General features: G+C 47.3%; 1 protein-coding gene across 1 annotated transcript in view; it reads left to right on the top strand.

The window, feature by feature from the left end:
• The window catches only part of ryr2a (ryanodine receptor 2a (cardiac)), a 77,747-nt gene that overhangs the window by 6,645 nt on the left and 57,376 nt on the right, over positions 1–13,726 (top strand). The window contains exons 7-18 of the mRNA XM_089122450.1: positions 733–854; positions 927–1,110; positions 1,666–1,801; positions 2,391–2,486; positions 2,614–2,732; positions 3,093–3,226; positions 3,901–4,142; positions 5,472–5,664; positions 5,929–6,145; positions 6,447–6,551; positions 6,814–6,917; positions 13,359–13,442. Coding sequence (XP_088978576.1) covers positions 733–854; positions 927–1,110; positions 1,666–1,801; positions 2,391–2,486; positions 2,614–2,732; positions 3,093–3,226; positions 3,901–4,142; positions 5,472–5,664; positions 5,929–6,145; positions 6,447–6,551; positions 6,814–6,917; positions 13,359–13,442 — 1,736 coding nt within the window. The remainder of the gene's footprint in view (positions 1–732; positions 855–926; positions 1,111–1,665; positions 1,802–2,390; positions 2,487–2,613; positions 2,733–3,092; positions 3,227–3,900; positions 4,143–5,471; positions 5,665–5,928; positions 6,146–6,446; positions 6,552–6,813; positions 6,918–13,358; positions 13,443–13,726) is intronic.

Raw genomic sequence — 13,726 nt, 5'->3', positions numbered from 1 at the left:
AGGTCAGTAATGTAAATCTGTTCAAATGTCCTGAACATCTTGTCAACATGTGTTGCATTGAATGTGCTATAGAAATACAGTGAAAAAGAAATGGAATTGATAGAAATCAGGTTCTGAACATGGAAGAAATCTCTGTAAACTAAACAGGAATCCTGTCCCTCGCTACATGACTATAATATTACCGGCTAAACAACATTTAAATTGCACATAAGGCAGTTTTCATTATAATAAAAAAGATGAATGACATAATTATATGTTTTCTAGCTAACTATCGAGTTTATGGTCACTGAAGGCTTCTCTGAGGTGTATTAGTGTTCTCAAGCTGTTTTATTGACGTCTTTCCTCGGTGGACACACTGATGAGACATGAATCTTTCATCATTTCTGCTGATGTTTATGTGCTGCTGTAACTGGTATCTGTCACACACATTAACACACACAAACACACATTTATTGACTGAATTTAGTGATAAACTGACCGAATTTGTAAGCTGAGACTTTGTTTCATATCAGCTGTATCAGAGCTCACAGTGAGTACTGGACGAATAATAGTGAACACAGTTGAGCTCAGGCATCAGATGAAAACAGCACAGACTAAAGATCCAATCATTTGAAGAATCGATCATTTCAATCCATCGCCTGTTTTATATGAAAGGGTTTGACAGGATGAGTGTGTGTGTGTGTGTGGATGATAAATGTAATGCACAGATGTGTGTTTGTGTGTGTGTTTTAGGCCATCATGCATCATGAGGGTCACATGGATGACGGATTGACGCTCTCGCGATCACAACACGAGGAGTCGCGCACCGCTAGGGTCATACGCAGCACAGTTTTCCTGTTCAACCGCTTCATCAGGTAACACACACACACAACCACTTCATTAAGTGACACACACTCACACACTCACACACTCCTCCTCTTCGTCAGGGGTTTGGACACTCTGAGTAAGAGGGGAAACTCCTCGGCGCTGGATCTGCCCATCGAGTCGGTCAGTCTGAGTCTCCAGGATCTGATCGGATACTTTCATCCGCCCGACGAGCACCTGGAGCACGAGGACAAGCAGAACCGGCTCCGGGCCCTCAAGAGCCGACAGAACCTGTTCCAGGAGGAGGTGCGGATCGCATCAACACACACACAACGCACACAACGTCGACGGGCTTCGTTTTAATCAGAAATCTGTGATGATTCTGTTACCGTGACACTAATACCCATAAAACCCCTAATCTCACACTACATCTAACATTCAGACATAAGACTGTGGGCCTTAACATATAACATAATAGGGTATGATCTCTGGGCTTCTGTTCTGGAGAAATAATGAAGTATGAATAATAATAAGAATGTTTAAATTGTCACTGAATAACTTTAATAAAACACAGATTGACTGAGGCGATCTCATTAGTGTTGAGCTGCTCTAGTGAAGTGTGTTCTGTGAAGATTCGCTTATGAGCACAAACTTGATTTAACGTGGAACAGAGGAGTGTTTCTGCTGTAACAGTACTAGTTAACTCAAACCACCTCAGATATTTCTCACACAATCAGTTTAGCTGTAGACTCTGAACGGATGATTGCTCTCTTCATCTGAGTGAGGGATTTTAGGAGGAAGGTTTGAGACCATGTTGGTATTGTTGGTACAACATGTTGGTGTGTGTGTGTGTGTCTCTAGGGAATGATCAACCTGGTGCTGGAGTGTATCGATCGCTTGCATGTCTACAGCAGTGCGGCTCATTTCGCAGATGTTGCTGGTAAAGAAGCCGGAGAATCCTGGAAGTCCATCCTGAACTCCCTCTACGAGCTGCTCGGTATGATGTATAGTATCTCGGATCTAGTAGATCATCTAGAACAGTGGTCGGCCACAGGCGCCCGAGGTCCACAACTGATATTGCCTTCAAAATATGGCAGATATGGAAAGATGAAAATAAAACAGTGACTCAAATATAACATGAATAGGCTGGGCTTGTTCAAGTCCTCTTTTATTATTTGAGTTATTTTCATCCGTTCTGCATCTCCCACGTGTGTGTGTGTGTGTTTTAGCAAGGCCAGGTTACTCGTCACGACTGCTTTATTCATTATCACATTGCACAAATGTGGCTTTTGTTAATGACTGTCCGACTGCAGGGTTTAACACAGAGGAACAGCTCACTACAGTCTCAAACACAGTCTGGCACAGGCCGTCCTATCCGCATTTTCATCAGCTCACGTCTTAAACGGTCCTCTGACTGTGTTCTGGTGCGCCATCTAGTGGAGAGATGTTGTTTGGCCCGATGCCAGATGTGCTTGCCGACCCCTGGTGTAGTGGATCACACTCACACACTACACATATACTGCTGTGATTCAGTTATCTGTTCCCTGTGTGTGTGTGTGTGTGTGTGTGTGTGTGTGTGTGTGTAGCCGCTCTGATCAGAGGAAACAGGAAGAATTGTGCCCAGTTCTCCAGCTCTCTGGATTGGCTGATCAGTCGTCTGGAGCGGTTGGAAGCGTCATCAGGTATGTGGCATGTGACGTGTGTGTGTGCTGTGATGGTTGTAATGTGTGTGTGTGTGTGTGTGTGCTGTGATGTGATGGTTGTAATCTGTGTGTGTGTGTGTGTGTGTGTGTGTGTGTGTGTGTGCAGGGATTCTGGAGGTTCTGCACTGTGTTCTGGTGGAGAGTCCAGAAGCGCTGAACATCATTAAAGAGGGACACATCAAATCCATCATCTCACTGCTGGACAAGCATGGACGCAACCACAAGGTGACTGTGTGTGTGTGTGTGTGTGTGAAACTCTTTAATGCTCATGTGGTGTTGTTGATTGAGTTCGTCTGTTGATAAGCGATTCGCAGATCAGTTCCCTGTGTGATCGTGCCCGTGTGGATCAAGCTCAGCTCCTAGTTTTCATGGTTGATTTAGTCGGTGTTAATTGAGTTATTGATCTGTTTTGATCTGCCTGTTGTTCGGAAATTGATTCATGGCATAATTAATTGTAAAGTATTTGCATCTGTTTGATTTTATTCAAATAAATATCTTCAAAGTGCATTGTCAGATGGCTTTGTCTAGCTGGTGGCGATTAGCCTTGGGTTAGCTTGCCTGACGGCGGTGTGTGGTGATGTTCAGGTTCTGGATGTCCTGTGTTCTCTGTGCGTGTGTCACGGGGTGGCGGTCCGCTCCAATCAGCACCTGATCTGTGATAATCTGCTGCCCGGCCGAGACCTGCTGCTCCAGACCCGTCTCGTCAACCACGTCAGCAGGTACGGGAGCTACGCATCACTTCCTGTCCAGCACTCTAACCCTGCGTCTCAGTGTGTGAGATGAAAATAAGTGTGTCCTGAAGCATAGTGTGTTGAAAAGAGTCCCCGGATGATCTCGAAGTGTAGATCCGTGCTCACTGTAAAGGCTAATATTACCCACAATCCATTGTGTTTAGGAGGAGGAATTACAAACACGAGTAAAAAGTGTAGAAGACTACAAAACTTGGCGAATATGCACGAGCGACGGTGAGGGGTTTAGAGTGAGTTTAGCCTGACAGAAAAATGTTTATTTAATGTTATCTGTTATATTTCATCTGCAATAACACCGTGGACTTTTATATAGACCCGTTTAGCATTAACTCTTAAATACATCGTCATACATGAATATGAGGAGAGTCTCCGTGTGAAAGACCCGCGGCTGCTTTCTCCGATGCAGTAGGAAATGAAATGTGGAGGATTTTATCTTTGGCAAGATGATTGACAGGCCAGTTTGAGTGACAGGGTGTGTGTAAAGAAGCGACAGAGAGCAGCCGGTAAAGACTGATAGTGTGTCCCAACGCTTCTGCTACACACTCAAGAGTATACACACTTTCTCCACAAACAGAGTACATCATTTTAAGGCGTAGTGTTTGACGCCGTATCTCTCATCACTCCATCTCTGTGTCGCTCATCAGCATGAGGCCCAATATCTTCCTGGGTGTGAGTGAAGGCTCCGCCCAGTACAGGAAGTGGTATTATGAGCTCATCGTGGACCAGGTGCAGGCGTTCGTGACGGGCGAGCCCACGCACCTGCGGGTGGGCTGGGCCTCGACTCAGGGATACGGGCCGTACCCGGGCGGAGGAGAGGGATGGGGCGGCAACGGCGTCGGCGACGACCTCTACTCGTACAGCTTTGACGGCCTTCACCTGTGGGCAGGTAACGTCACGAGAACTTCCTGTTCTTTAATCAAGTGTTATTCACTGTTATGCTGTGCTTATATGCGGCTCTTTCAGCTTCAGAATCATGTGTACCGATGTAGAGGGGTACACATCTAAAACATAATCATTAGCGGCTATAATTATCGGTCAAAACATGTACAATCCAAACCAGTATATGAACCAGTATATGAACCAGTATATGAACCAGTATATGAACCAGTATATAAACCTGTATATGAACCAGTATATAAACCAGTATATGAACCAGTATATAAACCAGTATATGAACCAGTATATAAACCAGTATATGAACCAGTATATAAACCAGTATATGAACCAGTATATAAACCAGTATATGAACCAGTATATAAACCAGTATATGAACCATTATATAAACCAGTATATGAACCAGTATATAAACCTGTATATGAACCAGTATATAAACCAGTATATGAACCAGTATATAAACCAGTATATGAACCAGTATATAAACCAGTATATGAACCAGTATATAAACCAGTATATGAACCAGTATATAAACCAGTATATGAGCCAGTATATAAACCAGTATATGAACCAGTATATGAACCAGTATATGAGCCTGTATATAAACCAGTATATGAAGCAGTATATAAGCCTGTATATGAACCAGTATATGAACCAGTATATGAACCATTATATAAACCAGTATATAAACTAGTATATGAACCAGTATATAAACCAATATATGAACCAGTATATAAGCCTGTATATGAACCAGTATATGAACCAGTATATGAACCAGTATATAAGCCTGTATATGAACCAGTATATGAACCAGTATATGAACCATTATATAAACCAGTATATAAACCAGTATATGAACCAGTACATAAACCTGTATATGAACCAGTATATGAACCATTATATAAACCAGTATATGAACCAGTATATAAACCAGTATATGAACCAGTATATAAACCAGTATATGAACCAGTATATAAACCAGTATATAAACCAGTATATGAACCAGTATATAAACCAGTATATGAACCAGTACATAAACCTGTATATGAACCAGTATATGAACCATTATATAAACCAGTATGTGAACCATTATATAAACCAGTATATGAACCAGTATATAAACCAGTATATGAACCAGTATATAAACCAGTATATAAACCAGTATATGAACCAGTATATAAACCAGTATATAAACCAGTATATAAGCCAGTGTTGGATAGCGGAGTAAACGTGTGTGTGAGATATTTGCTGATGATGTAACATCACTGTTCAGTGAGCCGTAGTCGATGGTGCGAACTGTGACGTGGTCTGTGATTGGCAGGTTGCGTGGCGCGTTCGGTCAGCTCACCCAATCAGCACCTGCTTCGGGCCGAGGACGTGGTCAGCTGCTGCCTGGACCTCAGCGCTCCCAGCATCTCCTTCCGGATCAACGGCCAGCCGGTCCAGGGCATGTTCGAGAACTTCAACTCCGACGGACTCTTCTTCCCCGTCGTGTCCTTCTCCGCTGGAGTCAAGTGAGTCGCTTTAGCCACGCCCCCTGAGCTCACTGGTCAGTCTGACACACGGCCCCGCCCTGAATGCTTGTGATTGGCTGAAGCGGTTTTGTCGTCTGCCACTTAAAGGGATAGTTCACCCAGAAAATTAGCCCTTGATTTCCTCGCCCCTGAACCTGACGACACTCCTCTGTCAGACGAACACAGTCCGCTCTATGATGGCAGGGAATGGTTTTCTGTTTTGATGTTTGTGAAAGTGCATCTGTCCATCCTCCTCCTCCTCAGAGTGCGCTTCCTGTTGGGCGGTCGTCATGGCGAGTTCAAGTTCCTGCCTCCATCCGGTTACGCTCCGTGTTTCGAGGCAGTTTTACCGCGAGAGAAGCTGAGAGTGGAGAACAGTCAGGAGTATAAACATGATCACGGGAGAACACGAGACCTCCTCGGGCCCACGGTCACACTCTCACAGGCGGCCTTCACCCCCACACCTGTGGACACCAGTCAGGTACACACGCACACACACACACACACACACACACACACACACACACGAGACCTCCTCGGGCCCACGGTCACTCTCTCACAGGCGGCCTTCACCCCCACACCTGTGGACACCAGTCAGGTACACACACACACACACACACACGAGACCTCCTCGGGCCCACGGTCACACTCTCACAGGCGGCCTTCACCCCCACACCTGTGGACACCAGTCAGGTACACACACACACACACTCATGTTCTTTGTGCCGTTATGAATATGTGTGATGATCGTGTGTGTGTGTGCTGGTGTTTCTGGTGTGTAGATCGTGCTGCCGCCACATCTGGAGCGGATCCGAGAGAAACTGGCAGAAAACATCCATGAGCTGTGGGTGATGAACAAGATCGACCTCGGCTGGACCTACGGAGCGGTGCGTCACACACACACACACACACACACACACACCCCTTCTGTTGTTTCTTCTACGGACGTTTCAAAGGCTTCTGCTGAATCAGCGATTCCCAAACATTTTCATCAGCTCAATACACACATATATATATATTTCGATAATTGAACAAAACATTGACTTTACTGAGAACTGTGTCCTCGAGCCTCTGGGAGTCTGTGTTCCAGCTCTCTGATTGGTCACAGTGTGTTGTGTTGTGTTGTTGCCTCTGTTGTCCGGGACGCAGGTGAGAGACGATAATAAACGGCAGCATCCGTGTCTGGTTGAGTTCTCCAGACTTCCTGAACAGGAGCGCAGCTATAACCTGCAGATGTCACAGGAGACGCTCAAGTAAGTGTGTGTGTTCGCTCGAGGTCAGGATATGCCAGAGTGTGTGTGTTCACTCGAGGTCAGGATATGCTAGAGTGTGTGTGTTTGCTCGAGGTCAGGATATGCCAGAGTGTGTGTGTTCACTCGAGGTCAGGATATGCTAGAGTGTGTGTGTTCGCTCGAGGTCAGGATATGCCAGAGTGTGTGTGTTCGCTCGAGGTCAGGATATGCCAGAGTGTGTGTGTTTGCTCGAGGTCAGGATATGCCAGAGTGTGTGTGTTCGCTCGAGGTCGAGATATGCTAGAGTGTGTGTGTTTGCTCGAGGTCAGGATATGCCAGAGTGTGTGTGTTCGCTCGAGGTCGAGATATGCTAGAGTGTGTGTGTTTGCTCGAGGTCAGGATATGCCAGAGTGTGTGTGTTCGCTCGAGGTCGAGATATGCTAGAGTGTGTGTGTTTGCTCGAGGTCAGGATATGCCAGAGTGTGTGTGTTCACTCGAGGTCAGGATATGCTAGAGTGTGTGTGTTTGCTCGAGGTCAGGATATGCCAGAGTGTGTGTGTTCGCTCGAGGTCGAGATATGCTAGAGTGTGTGTGTTTGCTCGAGGTCAGGATATGCCAGAGTGTGTGTGTTCGCTCGAGGTCGAGATATGCTAGAGTGTGTGTGTTCGCTCGAGGTCGAGATATGCTAGAGTGTGTGTGTTCGCTCGAGGTCAGGATATGCTAGAGTGTGTGTGTTCGCTCGAGGTCAGGATATGCCAGAGTGTGTGTGTTCGCTCGAGGTCAGGATATGCTAGAGTGTGTGTGTTTGCTCGAGGTCGAGATATGCCAGAGTGTGTGTGTTCGCTCGAGGTCGAGATATGCTAGAGTGTGTGTGTTCGCTCGAGGTCGAGATATGCTAGAGTGTGTGTGTTCGCTCGAGGTCAGGATATGCTAGAGTGTGTGTGTTTGCTCGAGGTCGAGATATGCCAGAGTGTGTGTGTTCGCTCGAGGTCAGGATATGCCAGAGTGTGTGTGTTCACTCGAGGTCAGGATATGCCAGAGTGTGTGTGTTCGCTCGAGGTCAGGATATGCCAGAGTGTGTGTGTTCACTCGAGGTCAGGATATGCCAGAGTGTGTGTGTTCGCTCGAGGTCAGGATATGCCAGAGTGTGTGTGTTCACTCGAGGTCAGGATATGCTAGAGTGTGTGTGTTCGCTCGAGGTCAGGATATGCCAGAGTGTGTGTGTTCGCTCGAGGTCAGGATATGCCAGAGTGTGTGTGTTCACTCGAGGTCAGGATATGCCAGAGTGTGTGTGTTCGCTCGAGGTCAGGATATGCCAGAGTGTGTGTGTTCACTCGAGGTCAGGATATGCTAGAGTGTGTGTGTTTGCTCGAGGTCAGGATATGCCAGAGTGTGTGTGTTCGCTCGAGGTCAGGATATGCCAGAGTGTGTGTGTTCACTCGAGGTCAGGATATGCTAGAGTGTGTGTGTTTGCTCGAGGTCAGGATATGCCAGAGTGTGTGTGTTCGCTCGAGGTCAGGATATGCCAGAGTGTGTGTGTTCACTCGAGGTCAGGATATGCTAGAGTGTGTGTGTTCACTCGAGGTCAGGATATGCCAGAGTGTGTGTGTTCACTCGAGGTCAGGATATGCCAGAGTGTGTGTGTTCACTCGAGGTCAGGATATGCTAGAGTGTGTGTGTTTGCTCGAGGTCAGGATATGCCAGAGTGTGTGTGTTTGCTCGAGGTCAGGATATGCCAGAGTGTGTGTGTTCGCTCGAGGTCAGGATATGCTAGAGTGTGTGTGTTTGCTCGAGGTCAGGATATGCCAGAGTGTGTGTGTTTGCTCGAGGTCAGGATATGCCAGAGTGTGTGTGTTCACTCGAGGTCAGGATATGCTAGAGTGTGTGTGTTTGCTCGAGGTCAGGATATGCCAGAGTGTGTGTGTTCGCTCGAGGTCAGGATATGCTAGAGTGTGTGTGTTTGCTCGAGGTCAGGATATGCCAGAGTGTGTGTGTTCACTCGAGGTCAGGATATGCTAGAGTGTGTGTGTTCACTCGAGGTCAGGATATGCTAGAGTGTGTGTGTTTGCTCGAGGTCAGGATATGCCAGAGTGTGTGTGTTTGCTCGAGGTCAGGATATGCCAGAGTGTGTGTGTTCACTCGAGGTCAGGATATGCTAGAGTGTGTGTGTTTGCTCGAGGTCAGGATATGCCAGAGTGTGTGTGTTCACTCGAGGTCAGGATATGCTAGAGTGTGTGTGTTTGCTCGAGGTCAGGATATGCCAGAGTGTGTGTGTTTGCTCGAGGTCAGGATATGCCAGAGTGTGTGTGTTCGCTCGAGGTCAGGATATGCTAGAGTGTGTGTGTTTGCTCGAGGTCAGGATATGCCAGAGTGTGTGTGTTTGCTCGAGGTCAGGATATGCTAGAGTGTGTGTGTTTGCTCGAGGTCAGGATATGCCAGAGTGTGTGTGTTTGCTCGAGGTCAGGATATGCCAGAGTGTGTGTGTTCGCTCGAGGTCAGGATATGCCAGAGTGTGTGTGTTCACTCGAGGTCAGGATATGCTAGAGTGTGTGTGTTTGCTCGAGGTCAGGATATGCCAGAGTGTGTGTGTTCGCTCGAGGTCGAGATATGCTAGAGTGTGTGTGTTCGCTCGAGGTCAGGATATGCTAGAGTGTGTGTGTTTGCTCGAGGTCAGGATATGCCAGAGTGTGTGTGTTCGCTCGAGGTCAGGATATGCTAGAGTGTGTGTGTTTGCTCGAGGTCAGGATATGCCAGAGTGTGTGTGTTCGCTCGAGGTCAGGATATGCCAGAGTGTGTGTGTTCACTCGAGGTCAGGATATGCTAGAGTGTGTGTGTTCACTCGAGGTCAGGATATGCCAGAGTGTGTGTGTTCACTCGAGGTCAGGATATGCCAGAGTGTGTGTGTTCGCTCGAGGTCAGGATATGCTAGAGTGTGTGTGTTCGCTCGAGGTCAGGATATGCCAGAGTGTGTGTGTTCACTCGAGGTCGAGATATGCTAGAGTGTGTGTGTTTGCTCGAGGTCAGGATATGCTAGAGTGTGTGTGTTTGCTCGAGGTCAGGATATGCTAGAGTGTGTGTGTTTGCTCGAGGTCAGGATATGCCAGAGTGTGTGTGTTCGCTCGAGGTCGAGATATGCTAGAGTGTGTGTGTTTGCTCGAGGTCAGGATATGCCAGAGTGTGTGTGTTCACTCGAGGTCAGGATATGCTAGAGTGTGTGTGTTCGCTCGAGGTCGAGATATGCTAGAGTGTGTGTGTTTGCTCGAGGTCAGGATATGCCAGAGTGTGTGTGTTCGCTCGAGGTCAGGATATGCTAGAGTGTGTGTGTTCGCTCGAGGTCGAGATATGCTAGAGTGTGTGTGTTCGCTCGAGGTCAGGATATGCTAGAGTGTGTGTGTTCGCTCGAGGTCGAGATATGCTAGAGTGTGTGTGTTTGCTCGAGGTCAGGATATGCCAGAGTGTGTGTGTTCGCTCGAGGTCGAGATATGCTAGAGTGTGTGTGTTTGCTCGAGGTCAGGATATGCCAGAGTGTGTGTGTTCGCTCGAGGTCGAGATATGCTAGAGTGTGTGTGTTTGCTCGAGGTCAGGATATGCCAGAGTGTGTGTGTTCGCTCGAGGTCGAGATATGCTAGAGTGTGTGTGTTCGCTCGAGGTCGAGATATGCTAGAGTGTGTGTGTTCGCTCGAGGTCGAGATATGCTAGAGTGTGTGTGTTCGCTCGAGGTCAGGATATGCTAGAGTGTGTGTGTTCGCTCGAGGTCAGGATATGCCAGAGTGTGTGTGTTCGCTCGAGGTCAGGATATGCCAGAGTGTGTGTGTTCACTCGAGGTCGAGATATGCTAGAGTGTGTGTGTTTGCTCGAGGTCAGGATATGCCAGAGTGTGTGTGTTTGCTCGAGGTCAGGATATGCCAGAGTGTGTGTGTTCACTCGAGGTCAGGATATGCTAGAGTGTGTGTGTTTGCTCGAGGTCAGGATATGCCAGAGTGTGTGTGTTCGCTCGAGGTCAGGATATGCCAGAGTGTGTGTGTTCACTCGAGGTCGAGATATGCTAGAGTGTGTGTGTTTGCTCGAGGTCGAGATATGCTAGAGTGTGTGTGTTTGCTCGAGGTCAGGATATGCCAGAGTGTGTGTGTTCACTCGAGGTCGAGATATGCTAGAGTGTGTGTGTTTGCTCGAGGTCGAGATATGCTAGAGTGTGTGTGTTTGCTCGAGGTCAGGATATGCCAGAGTGTGTGTGTTCACTCGAGGTCGAGATATGCTAGAGTGTGTGTGTTTGCTCGAGGTCGAGATATGCTAGAGTGTGTGTGTTTGCTCGAGGTCAGGATATGCCAGAGTGTGTGTGTTCACTCGAGGTCAGGATATGCTAGAGTGTGTGTGTTTGCTCGAGGTCAGGATATGCCAGAGTGTGTGTGTTCGCTCGAGGTCAGGATATGCTAGAGTGTGTGTGTTTGCTCGAGGTCAGGATATGCCAGAGTGTGTGTGTTCGCTCGAGGTCAGGATATGCCAGAGTGTGTGTGTTCACTCGAGGTCGAGATATGCTAGAGTGTGTGTGTTTGCTCGAGGTCAGGATATGCCAGAGTGTGTGTGTTCACTCGAGGTCAGGATATGCCAGAGTGTGTGTGTTCGCTCGAGGTCAGGATATGCCAGAGTGTGTGTGTTCACTCGAGGTCGAGATATGCTAGAGTGTGTGTGTTTGCTCGAGGTCAGGATATGCCAGAGTGTGTGTGTTCGCTCGAGGTCGAGATATGCTAGAGTGTGTGTGTTTGCTCGAGGTCAGGATATGCCAGAGTGTGTGTGTTCACTCGAGGTCAGGATATGCTAGAGTGTGTGTGTTTGCTCGAGGTCAGGATATGCCAGAGTGTGTGTGTTCGCTCGAGGTCGAGATATGCTAGAGTGTGTGTGTTTGCTCGAGGTCAGGATATGCCAGAGTGTGTGTGTTCGCTCGAGGTCGAGATATGCTAGAGTGTGTGTGTTCGCTCGAGGTCGAGATATGCTAGAGTGTGTGTGTTCGCTCGAGGTCAGGATATGCCAGAGTGTGTGTGTTCGCTCGAGGTCAGGATATGCCAGAGTGTGTGTGTTCACTCGAGGTCGAGATATGCTAGAGTGTGTGTGTTCGCTCGAGGTCAGGATATGCCAGAGTGTGTGTGTTCACTCGAGGTCGAGATATGCTAGAGTGTGTGTGTTCACTCGAGGTCGAGATATGCTAGAGTGTGTGTGTTCGCTCGAGGTCAGGATATGCCAGAGTGTGTGTGTTCGCTCGAGGTCAGGATATGCCAGAGTGTGTGTGTTCACTCGAGGTCGAGATATGCTAGAGTGTGTGTGTTCGCTCGAGGTCAGGATATGCCAGAGTGTGTGTGTTCGCTCGAGGTCAGGATATGCTAGAGTGTGTGTGTTCACTCGAGGTCGAGATATGCTAGAGTGTGTGTGTTCGCTCGAGGTCAGGATATGCCAGAGTGTGTGTGTTCGCTCGAGGTCAGGATATGCCAGAGTGTGTGTGTTCACTCGAGGTCGAGATATGCTAGAGTGTGTGTGTTCGCTCGAGGTCAGGATATGCTAGAGTGTGTGTGTTTGCTCGAGGTCGAGATATGCTAGAGTGTGTGTGTTTGCTCGAGGTCAGGATATGCCAGAGTGTGTGTGTTCACTCGAGGTCGAGATATGCTAGAGTGTGTGTGTTCGCTCGAGGTCAGGATATGCTAGAGTGTGTGTGTTTGCTCGAGGTCGAGATATGCTAGAGTGTGTGTGTTCGCTCGAGGTCAGGATATGCCAGAGTGTGTGTGTTTGCTCGAGGTCGAGATATGCTAGAGTGTGTGTGTTTGCTCGAGGTCAGGATATGCCAGAAATGACTATTTATTTATAATTGAACATGTGTGCATTCAGTTTTATTGAATGTTATGTTATTTGGGGACAATTCTATATTCAAATGAGCTTTAGCCCTCTGGTCATGTTCTGCTGGATGTTTTCACAAATACCAAAAGGTAACACTTTATTTTGATAGTCCACTTTAGACATTCAACTTACTATTAGTAACTTTGCCGCTACATGTCAACTAACTATCATTAGAGTATTAGTAGACTGTCAGCTTAATATCTGCTAACACTTTATTTTGTTGGTCCCCCAACAGACATTCAACTGACTGTAAGTAACTTAGCAACTACAAGTCAACTTGTTCTCCTAACCTGAACCCTAACACCTAACCCTAACCTAACAGTCTACTGACAGTGACAGTCTACTACAACCTACTAATACTCTAATGACACTTAGTTGACATGTAGTTGAAAAGTTACTTATAGTTAGTAGAATGTCTAAAGTGACTATCGAAATAAAGTGTAACCGCTGTGTGTGTCATAACTACATCTATAGTGGCGGTTTAATTAAAAGAGCTTTATAGATGAATGATGTGATGATGTGTGTGTGTGTGTGAGAGATCTGATGTGTGTGTGAGAGATCTGATGTGTGTGTGTGCAGGACTCTTCTTGCGCTCGGCTGTCATGTCGGCGTGGCTGATGAACGAGCGGCAGAGAACGTCAAAAATCTCAAGCTTCCAGCCAAGTGAGTGTGTGAAACTTCGCCGTATGAACATGTTTCTGTGGATATATTCAGACTGCTGTGACCGCCAGACGTCCAGTCAGTGCTAGCTCTGGGTCATCATTTATAACCATGTGTACGCCACCTCCCACGCCTAACCCTAACCCTAACCCTAACCCCAACCCTAACCCTAAGTCTAACCCCAACCCTAATGCCACGTCCCACACACGAGCTGTGATCTATAAACACACACTAGAACATCTGGAGACGGATCAGTTTAACGACACCGATGATGATCTGAGCGACTG

The sequence above is a fragment of the Pimephales promelas genome, chromosome 17 (assembly GCF_988280905.1).
Source record: "Pimephales promelas chromosome 17, fPimPro1.hap1.1, whole genome shotgun sequence".
Lineage (NCBI taxonomy): Eukaryota > Metazoa > Chordata > Actinopteri > Cypriniformes > Leuciscidae > Pimephales > Pimephales promelas.
This window is presented reverse-complemented; position numbering and strand designations above follow the sequence as displayed.